General features: G+C 39.3%; 1 protein-coding gene across 2 annotated transcripts in view; it reads left to right on the top strand.

Moving 5' to 3' along the window:
* Positions 1–11,838, top strand: part of ERG (ETS transcription factor ERG) — a gene marked incomplete at both ends in the record, with an annotated part of 103,826 nt that extends 91,988 nt beyond the window's left edge. Inside the window, 6 exons of one of the 2 annotated variants that reach the window (XM_082014414.1) lie at positions 580–660; positions 2,738–2,809; positions 6,158–6,226; positions 6,579–6,635; positions 8,462–8,509; positions 11,318–11,838. In XM_082014414.1, coding sequence (XP_081870540.1) covers positions 580–660; positions 2,738–2,809; positions 6,158–6,226; positions 6,579–6,635; positions 8,462–8,509; positions 11,318–11,838 — 848 coding nt within the window. The remainder of the gene's footprint in view (positions 1–579; positions 661–2,737; positions 2,810–6,157; positions 6,227–6,578; positions 6,636–8,461; positions 8,510–11,317) is intronic. The other variant, XM_082014413.1, reaches the window with a different exon arrangement.
* Positions 11,839–12,307: the final 469 nt, after the last annotated feature.

Below are 12,307 nucleotides of genomic sequence, written 5' to 3'. Positions count from 1 at the left end.
GCTAAACAAGAGTGCAAACATTGATTCATAAAGTGAATTCCAGGCATGATTCTAAGGACTGACAGCAGTTTGCTCTACTCTGAATAGGATCAGGAAGATTTCACTAAATTGAATAAAAGTTCTGTAAATCATGGAAAAAAGGAACAGCCCCTGAAGTTCAAATGCAAATTACTTGTAGTGCATGGCTAGCAATTCAAAGGGAAAGAAGGGACTAGTGAATTCCTGGCTTGAAGGCTTTCATCTAAGCTTGAGGAAATTTTGCAGGTTTGCCTCAGTTTGAAGAAGTTAAAGTGAACATGGTTTTTAAAGAAAAAAACAACAAGCATTGCAACACCAGTGCGGTGCAGTCTTCTCCACACGCACACTGTCAATAATCACTTAGAAATATTATGCATTCATAATGTTGAATAAATGAATGCTCTAGTTTAAGCTGTAGCACACACGCCTCCCTCCAAACTGCAGACTGAAACTGACTGTCAGTAGACTCTCAAACAATCCTGTCAGGGGAAAATATGGTTTAAAAAGATAATTCACAATTTTTTTTTCATTTTGGTGTTGCTTTTTTGTTTTGTTTTGTAGCTCCTCTTCCACATTTGACTTCAGATGATGTTGATAAGGCCTTACAAAACTCTCCACGGTTAATGCATGCTAGAAACACAGGTAATGCTGGCACTGCTCCCATTGCTATAGGTCATCTTCTAAAAAGCACAGGATTCCTTTTTGTGGGTTGCTTGATAAAAACGGAAATGGTAAATCAGGAGGGAGTCAAGCATATCCTCTCCTTGCTGTGTGTGTGAGTTTCATGCACAGACACACAGAAAAAAGTGGAGATCATGTACGGCAGATGATGAAAAAATGGTCTCCTTACTGGTAAATTCTTGTGTCCTACAAGAGAATGGGGTCCCTGACACATGATAAACTGCAGGCTCAGGGCCTTCATCTTTGAGGACTTCTTTTCTCATTCTGTCTCATTGTACTGTCAGATCCAGTCCATGGATCCCTAGAAGGCTGGTGGAGCTCAAAAGTGCTTCAGTGCATGCCTAAGTGCTGTGGGCTCTGGTGAATGGGGACTGTCTCCCCTCCCATGCAGTATATATAATTCAATAAAATTGCTATTTAGGCAGTTAGATCATCTCGTTTGTTACCTATATGGGACTTGAGCTGGAAACTCCATGAAGTTTGATATTGGACTCTCCACTAAGTCTGATCTGAATGTAAAATTATTTTTGTTAATATTCACCCTTCCATTAATTTGGCCCAGAAAAGTATTGAGTGTAGGTAGGAGAACAATACATGCCTCAAAAGCATCTGTCTTTCAGGATGTGACTGAAAATATTTATGAAAATAATTCAGAATAAATTTTATCTTACTCTAGCAGTTGTACAACAGAGGGTGGCATGGAATTGTACATATAGTATGGTATACCTTACTGATTAAAGATGTTTGGAATATTGCATGATCATGCCTGAGGGTATTAGTTACCTAAAGTGACCAGAAATAACAAATCTTCATGAGAAATGAAAAAGATAATGCAAAGGATAATGCAAAAGAAAAAAAAAAAACCCACCAACTTGAATTGCGATGCATCTTTCATATTTCATTTAGTTTTTCACTGTGGTAGATAGCAGTGAGTTTCCTAGTAAAATTAACTAGATTAGAAGATTTCTCACTGAGATTAGATTTTTGCCACTTGACATAAAGTCCTACTGTGGGCTGTAGGTGTGCTGCAAACCCCACCAAAAGCAACAAAAATTTTTTCGTTGACTTTGGTGGGGTTTCGAATAAGCCTTAAGCCCTTTTTAAAAATAGATGGACTTGGTCTTTTCCATCTCTGGCTTTCCAGATTCTAATTTGCCAAGCAGTTTCCACATACAGTTATCCAAGTTTTGTTCAGCAGTTCTATGTGTTATCTTTTTCTATATGTGTGCACTGACAATGATATTTTGAAATTCATTTCGCCAAAATGAGGTTGTCTGCATTTCTGTCATTGGGAGTGTGAATAATATCATGCTGATCATTATCATAGGGAAAATTGGTTGTTCTGTTGGCATAAGAACTTTGGAGCGGGATTTTCAAAGGATGCCAAAAGAGTTAGAAAGAAGTTCTTCTTGAAGACAGCAGTAATTGCACAAATTCTTATGACCCTTTTCATATTCCTAGAGATGGTCATTAGAAGTCTCTTGATGTAGTTAGAGCAATTTCAATGCCTGGGATAAGTTAGATACCATTTTCTGTATCAAGCACAATGCTTCTCATTTTTTCACTCTGTGAAGAGAATGAGATTTCTGAGGGTCTGACCCAAAGCAGACCAAAGTCTGTGAGAAGATTCCCACAGACACTGATAGGATTTGGCCCAGGCCTACAGTCTCCATTGAAAATATGAAAAACTCCCACTTTTTGGGAAGTGTATGCACTAACGAAGAGAAGACAAAGAAGTTTTATTTCAGAAGATATGAAACCACCTGTCCAGGTGGAGGTGATTGTGTTGAAGGTAGAAGGGATTTCCTGAACTTGACTTTCTTCTCCCTTAATATGGATTTTACACAGGCTTTTATCCAGTAATTTGAAAGGTTTTATACAGGTGCAAAGGATATCAGAATTAACATTTATATATAATGGTCCTAAGACAGAAATTAGGCATTCATAGTCTTCATGCAGACACTACAAGAGGGAAATATCAGTGGATTTAGGGGCTGTGAAAATGAATCTTTAGGTGTTATGTCTTCTTTCTCTTTAGGAGGTGCCACTTTTATTTTTCCAAATACATCAGTTTATCCAGAAGCAACACAAAGAATTACAACCAGGCCAGGTATGAACGATGACCACCTTTTGTGTGCTGTGATCTTCCTCATTTAATCTCTTGAAGTATCTTGTTCTTTTTCTCCTTCAACCCTCTTTTCATAAAAATTAGGCTGTATTTTGAATACACACACATATTTTATACATATATTATATACATATTTATATGTATATATAAATATGAAAACAAACATCAAAATCAAACACATTTAAAGTCATAATTTTCATTCAGAAAGAAAAAAAGATTTTTTTTGCAGAAATTCAGTTTTCTCTCAAGAAACTATTTTGTTGGCTTAATCCACGACTTTCCTTTTAGTTAAATATCACATTTCAACTAGACTGCAAAGAAGTTTTTCCATAACGAAGTGTCCTTAATGTGAGAGCAATAGCAGACCCTGGGGACAATCACTTGATGACACGAAAAAGGTCAAAAATGAGGAGGGGGGGCATAAATAATGTTAAACGGCAATTAGCCAAATCATGGGATGCAATTCTGGAGAAAGTAATTAAGCATTGCCATTGTTAAGGCACTACAATAGAAAATAGGAAATGAGCAGGGCTTGTAAAGAACTGCAATGACAAAGGCGTATTTCTTCAGTCACCTTTACAACAGAACATGAGGTTTCAGCAAGCTAAAAGTAATACAATGAAGCTATCAGGAGTTCAGGGAGACCTAATATGGGTTTGTCTACATGTCTCATCAAACAGGAGCATTCCCATCAAAGATCTGTCCAAGATAAGGACATATTGTACTAATACATCATGAATAAGAACAGATCTGCTTATCTAGAATAGCAATATGTTTATCAAGGCATAATACTGAACTAAGAATGAAGTTGGAATTTTGCGCTATTTCAAGAAAGGCTGATAAATGTATTTTTCTTTTAATGGAGAGGGCGTAGTCAGAAAACCATCTTATGATGTGTTGAGTTAAAAGGCAAAACAGTTTTCTCACAGTACTAAATTTGTACCAAATGTATTTTAAGGCTGCAAGTGCCACTGAGTACGCACAGCCCTCTCAGCGTATATGTGTCTAATAATTTGGAGACCCACAGAGAGGAGAGGAGAGGAGAGGGGAGGGGAGGAGAGGGGAGGGGAGGGGAGGGGAGGGGAGGGGAGGGAAGGGAAGGGGAGGGGAGGGGAGGGGAGAAGAGTGGCACAGCCTAATGACAAGCATATACCTTCTACATGATCTTTTTCCCCTATTTGTCTGTAGTCTTTCTGGGCAGGGAATGGAAGAACTGGGGGAAAAAAAAGTAATTTCCTTATGTCACCAGAATCTCCCTGGCAAGGCTGCTGTGGAGGTAGAGATCTGTCTAGGCAAGGCAGGACTGGACAAGGTACATGCAAGCAGCTCACAGCTGTGCCCTGTCCCCATCTGTACAGACAGAACTCAGAAACCCCTGAAAACATGAACAGAGCCTTTCTGAGGTTTTTTTGCCAGCTGATAAAGTCCTTAGGCCATGAGCTGTCTCTCAGTTATGACGATTAATAGAAGTGTTGATCTCAACCTGGTCAACACATCTGCATGTTACAATGATTCATCTGCACACCAGTATTCTGCTCAGAGGTGAGCACTTGTGCAATTCACATTATTTTCTCTGAGTTTCTGAAGGGCAAGACTGTGGAATAGTTCTCAAGAAATCAGGGATAAAAAGACACTGGGAATTCAAATGTAATACAAAGATAAATTGCATATATCACCAAAAGCAAATTTTTTAAAATGTAACATTCTGGGAGATGAAACTGCTGGTAGTGCCAGTCTGCTCCTCAAGCCAATCAGGCTAAATAAATTAAAGGCAATTTGGTTGTGAATTTTACATTATACTTTATTTCCCTTCAATACTTCTGCTCATGGTGCTTGGAAATGGGCAGATACATTTGTTTTGCACAGAGCCAGTCTGTGACTTTCTTTACTTCCTAACTGGTTTAGTTTCCAAAATAAATTAATTTCTAAAATAAAGCACAAGCACTGTTAAGAATCAAATCATCTGCATCAACTTAGTTCTACTAGGTGGGTACTGCTACCTTTCTGAGATGCTGGGCAGACTACATAAGTCTGATTTTGGCAGCAATTTTACCTAATGTGTTAAAGCTAGCCATAGAAAAGCAAAGGCAGCTGCAAAAGATTTCAAAGGGTAAACCAAACATTTGAATTTACTACATGTATTTTATGAAGAAAGCTTTTATGTTTTAGTTTCTTCATTTTTATATGCTAAAGCATTTAAATGAAATAGAAGTAATGAGTAAATGAAAGAAAAGGCAAATGAAAATTTAGATATGTAAAGTTAAGGACCTTCTCCCAAGAAGCAGAAAGGAATATTTAAATAGATGAAGCAGGAGAAAAACTATCCACTTTTTGGAAGGAATATAGTATGTATACATATATATGTTTAACATTTAAGCATGTTCACTGTTTTCACATGTTACGTTTCTAAAGATCTGTGAGGATACTGGGATGTGGAAGGGAAAGTGAAGGAAAAAGAATTATTAATAATTTGAAAGATTTGTAGAAGAGAAACAAGTGAGATGATTGGCAAAGTGCAGCAACTAATTATCTCAAAATGTTGGATTCTGAATGATGAGAGTGAGACCAGAGGGTGCATCTGAGGAAGAGAGCACTTGCAAGCATGAGGAGTAGTATCACAGGGAGAGCATAATAAAGTGTGTGGTGGCAATGCAAACACAAAAATACAACAGTGGTTTAGAGGAATCTCCCAACAGACAAAATCAAGACTGTTGTCTCACATATCTCTGCCTATGACCAGGTGGCAGGAAAGGGAACTCTCAAACTCAACCTATAAGGTTTGATCAATCTCAAGGGATGACAGCAACAGACTAACAAAGAACAGCACATTAAATCAACTAAAGTCTATCTTCTTAAAATACTATTATATGCTGACATTGGGAGGGAATGGTCCACAGTTTATGCTTAATCTGAGCTCTGACCTCTTGTGGGACTTTTCCTGCAAGACTCTAGTATAGATTGTCCATGATGTGCAGTGTGTGTCATTCCTTCGTGTCCTGGGCTGAGGAAGGAGACCAAAGGGTATACTCTGAGCCTTTGGAAATGATGGACTCTCTAAAGTATTTGTACCAGCTATTTCAGTGCAGTTCAGACATCTAACAAGAATAGGCACCTCTAAAGAGCAATGTGGAGGGCAATCTGTTACTGTTATTTTTAGGGACAATAAAGATGATAAAGGTTTTAACAAGGAGTGTCCTTCCTACTTCAGTAATTTTTCTAATCCAGTGGGTCCCCTAGAAATGTGCCGCTTATGGACATAAACACTTTATGCCATATATGCATGACACTTTATGCCAATTATGCATGAATCAGTGTATTTTTCCTTTGCAGATTTGCCTTATGAGCAAGCCAGGAGATCAGCATGGACGAGTCACACGCACCCCAGTCCTCAGTCAAAAGGTAAAAAAATCTGCATATGTGCACAGCACATCTGGTGCAACCTGGATAGACTCTGAAGTGAACTCATAGGAGATACCTCAGCATTCAGCTCTGGAGGATTTTTACCTGTGCCTTGGCTGGAAAGCCTGCTAGCTGTGTACAGGCAATACTGGGTGGAGTCACTGGGGCAGCCATACCCTTCCTTGAACTTGGACTTCATCAGGTCCATGACCATATAGTCTTATAAAGCTAAATCCTATTATGGCCATCATTGAGTGGTGAGCATCAGGAGTCCCAGGCCTGTGATCTATCACAGATTTGGTGACCATCTTCCAAACCGGAAAAATAACTACATGGGTTTTTCCATTTTCAGCTACTCAGCCATCATCCTCAACAGTTCCCAAAACAGAAGACCAGCGTCCTCAGTTAGGTGGGTGTCATTTTGTTTGAATTATGTCTCTGTGTGATGGGGTTTGTTAAACATGATGAGAAGGACAGCTCTCACCTACCAACCAGAAGCACATTGCAACATCTGATTCAGAGTACTAATGATATCTCCAGCTGGTGACCGCTAAATACCCAGACATGTATGGGTTGGCGCTACAGCTGGATCTGAGATGAAGGCTCCCATGGCCATTGAAAATTGATTTTAGTAATATTTAATGGCAGTGACAACCTTGCAGAGTGAAAAAGCTGTTAAACAAAGTACCTATGTACGGTTTAAGTACAAAGGTGGAAGGTAAGGGTGTCAAAAGACCATATACTCCACAGTAGTTGAAACACTAGTAGTTGGAAAATGTGCATGAGCAGAGAAATAAAAATGAGTTACAGCATACAGAAACCTATTTGAATTGGGCTCCTGAAATGAAACAGAAAAATTAGAAGGATTCTCAGTCTATTGGGAAACTGAGGAGAAAGTAGAAGTTTATGAGTTTGTAGACTAGTGGTTTTGCAAAATGGGTGCATTTTGTATTTTCAAGGCAGCTAATTCACGGGGTATGACCTACACCTTATTGTGTATTTGACTGTGTTTTGGACAGGTAGCTAGAAATCACTACAGAGATTCTGAGTCAGCTGTAGCTTTTAGCAAAGGGTAGAAGTAGGAAATAAAAGAGATTTGGAGGATATTCTTAGCTCAAAAGACTCCAAGCCTGTTTTTATCACATGGATTTCAAATCATTATTCCTGTTTCTGTTATAGCTAAATAAGACTGTATGCATGACTACATCTCATTAACTCATATGCATGTAGCCTGGGAAATATTATACTGCTTTTTGCCCACATAGCGTTTTATCTAATCTGGCTTTCCAACCATGAGAATTTTTCAAGAAATACACTTTCTTATAAGTCCTTAGGACTGTTTAATGGCTATGTGTGAGCTGCATAGGTTATTTAAATGCATAAGGAATGTAACCTGATTATCTTCTTGGCTGTAAAACTGGCAACCCTTTGAGAGCAGCTTTACAGAGATGAGGCAGCCCAACAACAGGGTCATTCACCGAGGGGCTCAGGCCTGTGCTTGCAGCCCATCGTTTTGGCTTCTGTACTTCTGTCACAGCCTTCCCTTTTTCCTGTTGTACTTCAGGCCAAAATATGTTTTCATTTCCGGAGGGAATCCCTTGAGGAAAACATTGAGATGCAATGGGCTTTGTGTGGCTCTTCTGAAAATCCTAGTTGCAAGGTTAAAACAGGGGATCCCTCACTGGACTTCAGTGACAAAGAAGAAGTGACCCAGCCACATTGCCTGAGTTCAGCCATGCAATCTCAGCTCTCCTCTGGAGGCTCTTTTGGCACAGAGTTAGCAGTGGTGTGGGGAAAACAAACGTGGCCTCACAAGAAGAGAGGCAGCTGTCCTTTGTGGAGAGGACTCTCACCCCGTTACCTGTCTGGGCCTGTGGGCTCTGGCACACTGCAAGGGTCAAGAGTACCAAAGGATGCCTGTGTGTATGTGTACTTTATTTAAGTAGGAATCAGAATACTTCTGGGCCAAATTGACAATATGTTTGAATATGTGCTTGTACACACCAATACAGTACAAAAGACAAATGCATATCCATACAATGTTCACCTGCACACACAATTTTAAGGGAAAACATGCAAATATTGCGATGCAGAGAACGGAACTGCTTTCCTGAGTGTTGGACCTGCTGTCCCATCAGGCGGTATGCACTGCCCCTTACAACATTAAAAAATAACACCTAAAATATTTGACATCATTGTTACATGATTTTAAATCTTTCTTTCACAATTTTATAGATCCATATCAGATTCTTGGACCAACCAGCAGCCGACTTGCAAATCCAGGTGAGAAAGAATTTTGCTGATTTAGGAGGATTTCTCCTCACTGCTAGTGTCCCCACTTCAGCCTTAATGCCAGACCTGGAAGGTGTTGTGACTAGTTTTACCACTCTTCAGTATGACTCAGTGGGACCTGATGTTATCCAATGGGTTGCAGGATTAGGTTTCTAAATTACACAAGAGTGGGACTGAGGTCACAGACACATAAACTCATGTATCTCAATGTAGGTGTCTACATATGAGCTAGGTGTCTTATTTCCCATGATACTCATTGGAGATGTAGTAAATACAACTCTCTGTAGAGAGCTATTCAAATCATCCTAGAGTAGATGGTTACATGCCGTCAGTCAAATATTTCATTAGAGGTATTTGAACTCCTGATACCAACAGTTGTTCACTTCAGTTGCCTAAATGTCAGGATTTTCTTAAGTGCTGTAAGATATCCTATCTGGCTTCCAGGTACCCCTCAAGAAGGGCATGAGTCTCCTACCAATCTGTGTCATGCGTGTCCCAGATTCTGCTAATACACAACACAATGCCATACTGACCTTGACAAATACAAAATTTTGGGATGAATAACCCAAACCAGCAAAAATATATAGGGAAAACCCAGGAAAACATAATCTATTTGCAAAGTATAATTGGGTTAGATACCTCAAAAATGTTGTCCCACTTTAAGAAGGCGGCAACGGGGTGCATTGAGGACAGGGGCTTGTAGTATATTTTAGCTAAAGATGAGGAACCTTTTTGGTGAGTTAATAACATTGATTTTGAACTGTGCAGATTTCACTGTTGATGCTCTGAGTCTGCAGGACACTCTGTGGCTGTACACCACCATAATCAACATCATAATCTGCCACAATGGATTGATATTGTACGTGTCACTTCCTATTTCCCTTGCTTTAACAGCCAAAGGGAACAGTGTTCCTGGCTCCTCATTGCAGGTTTCCTCAATGCCCTCGAGTAACAATGTTTCTTCTTACAAGGGTTGTATGGCTTTCCAAGGCATGAAATTGCCAAAATACTGATCTCTTTCCTTTCACTTTATCCCAAATGACATCAAGCACAGATCTAGATTAGCTTACTTTCCAAACAGTTTTGCATGGCATAGAATAGCAATTAAGTAAGTATTAAGAATAGTATTTTCCAAATGGCCTAAGGTGGTGGGTTTCCAGGTGACACTGATCTTAACTGGAAGTGGGGGCCTACCTCCCTTTAATTTGTTTGCAACCCCCAGCTTTTACAATGTTATCAAGCATCTGTTTGGTAGCCTTCATTACTGTGTAAGACACTAACATGATCTGGATTGGGATACTTTTTTTTTTAACATTCTGATATAGAATTCCTACACACCATCATTCCTGTGCTTTAACATGTTTTGTGTGTTTATGAATCGGTGGAATTACTCTCTCATTAAAAGGAAATTGACAGCAACCATTTATTTTCATAGGACTATATATTACATTTGGAAGGCAAGTGTTTATGTTAAAACATATGTTGGATTGCTTATTCAAAAATTTGTGTTTTGTCCAGTGCTGAACTGTTTATTGATTTTCAAAGGCTAATCCTCTTGTTATGTTTCGTGTATTAAAACTTGCATGCCTTGCTCATACCATGGATTCCTTTGTTTGTTTGTTTACTTAATGCATGTTAATGGAACAGAAGAAATTCATTAAGGACAGTTTGGATAAATATCGTTTAAACGAATATGGGTTTCAGTTGCACTAAAGTATAAACTGCTAATGGATTTCAGATGCTACTCTAGCTTAATATTGTAATTCGCTACTATAAGCTTTCTGAATAAAAGGTTGTTTACTATACCCATATATCTGGTTTGGAAAAAAACAAAAAGAAACACAGCCGATTCCTGGTCAGAGATGTACTTAGAAGTTAGCACATACAAGCTGGTTGGCAAATTCTGCTGACATTGTGCTTGTGAAACAGATTGCCTTGCAAACTGCTTCAGCTGTATTTTGCATCATTTCAGCGCTGCTTTATTAAGAAATGCTAAGCTTTTAACATGAATATCAGTGGCAAGGCCCTTTGAAATCTACTTTCATTTGTCTAAAATGGTCAAATTTTGTTCCTATAACTCTGGGCACCACACTTCTGTGAAGTTGACAGCAGACTAATTATTTTAAAGACTAAATTGTCAGAGGAGTGAGAAAAAAACAACTTTTTAAGTCTTAACTTCAATAATCATTTAAACTCATTTGACACAGAACAATGACACGAATGTATTTTATGGACCTTTTCACTGTTCTTGCAAATGTTTTGCCCTATGGTTGTATGCAGTGCAACAGCAAGCTAATAAGTTTCCATTCTGCATTTCCCCAAATGCTGCAAATGGATGATATGGTTTGGCACAAGCCCAGCTTTCTCTAAACTTCTCCATTTTGTGTAGGCTTATTCCATAGCAGAGAACATTTCGTTGCAACATAATGCTGTGAGAACAAGCAAAATGTTACGCAAATGAAAGCTGTTTGTCCTGAACTTTAGAGATTAGTTTCCTAAATGAGCACTGTATTATTTCCCCATCAATTGTCTACACTGAATGACATTAGGTAACTATTAAATCTCCATGTAATGGCATTCTGCCACTCAGATGAGGGAAAACATGACACATTACCATTATCTCTGCTTTTTAGGATTTCATGAGGCAGGGCTGGGAGAAAGGGCACTAGTTAAGAGTAAGAAGTAGGAACCGACGTTGCAACATTTCCTAGTGGGGTCCTATGTGAGAGCCTGGAAGAACTGATGTCTTAACATTATTAGTCACTAGTCTTGACATTTCCATTTCGCTTCCCCCCACAGGGAGTGGGCAGATACAACTATGGCAGTTCCTGCTGGAGCTCCTCTCAGACAGCTCCAATTCCAACTGCATCACCTGGGAGGGCACCAACGGGGAGTTCAAGATGACTGACCCTGATGAAGTAGCTCGGCGCTGGGGAGAGCGGAAAAGCAAGCCTAACATGAACTATGACAAACTCAGCCGTGCACTTCGCTACTACTATGATAAAAATATTATGACTAAGGTTCATGGTAAGCGCTACGCCTACAAATTTGATTTCCACGGAATCGCTCAGGCTCTCCAGCCTCACCCCCCAGAGTCGTCCATGTACAAATACCCGTCAGACCTCCCCTACATGAGCTCCTATCATGCACACCCTCAGAAGATGAACTTTGTAGCTCCTCATCCCCCTGCTTTGCCCGTAACATCGTCCAGCTTTTTCGCTGCCCCTAATCCTTACTGGAATTCACCAACTGGAGGTATCTACCCCAATACCAGGCTGCCAGCTGCTCATATGCCTTCTCATCTTGGCACCTACTACTAAGTGGGGAAAAAAGAAACAACAGAAAAATCAAAGACTTTTCTTGCTGGGATACAGTCCCTGATGAATTGCAATGAACTCTGTTGGAGTACACGAATTAAAAGTGCCTGAAGAGACAAGTGAAGGTTTGGCTGGGAAAAAACACATTAAAAAATAGATGTCAAAAAGACTCTTTGTAGTAGGGATTTAAAGGAGGTATTCAAGAAGTATTAAGATACTAAAATGTAATGTATATGGGCATCGACTCTGTGGACCAAACAACAATAGACTATTGTAGGTAAAAGCATGAAATTATAAGGAAAACCTACAGAAGCTAGTGGTCTTAAAAAGTTGATAAGCTTATGTGTAAAGTTTGATATCTTGCTAGTGCAAAACTGGGACTATACTACAGCAATATAAGGATAAGTCTATAGTGACCTAACATACAATATATGAATCATTACAAAAGAGGGTGGAAAGGGGGGGGGGAGGA

This window comes from Phaethon aethereus (genome assembly GCF_964289735.1).
Source record: "Phaethon aethereus genome assembly, chromosome: 1".
Classification (NCBI taxonomy): domain Eukaryota; kingdom Metazoa; phylum Chordata; class Aves; order Phaethontiformes; family Phaethontidae; genus Phaethon; species Phaethon aethereus.
Note: the sequence above shows the minus strand (reverse complement) of the source record. Positions and strands in the feature narration are given on the sequence as shown.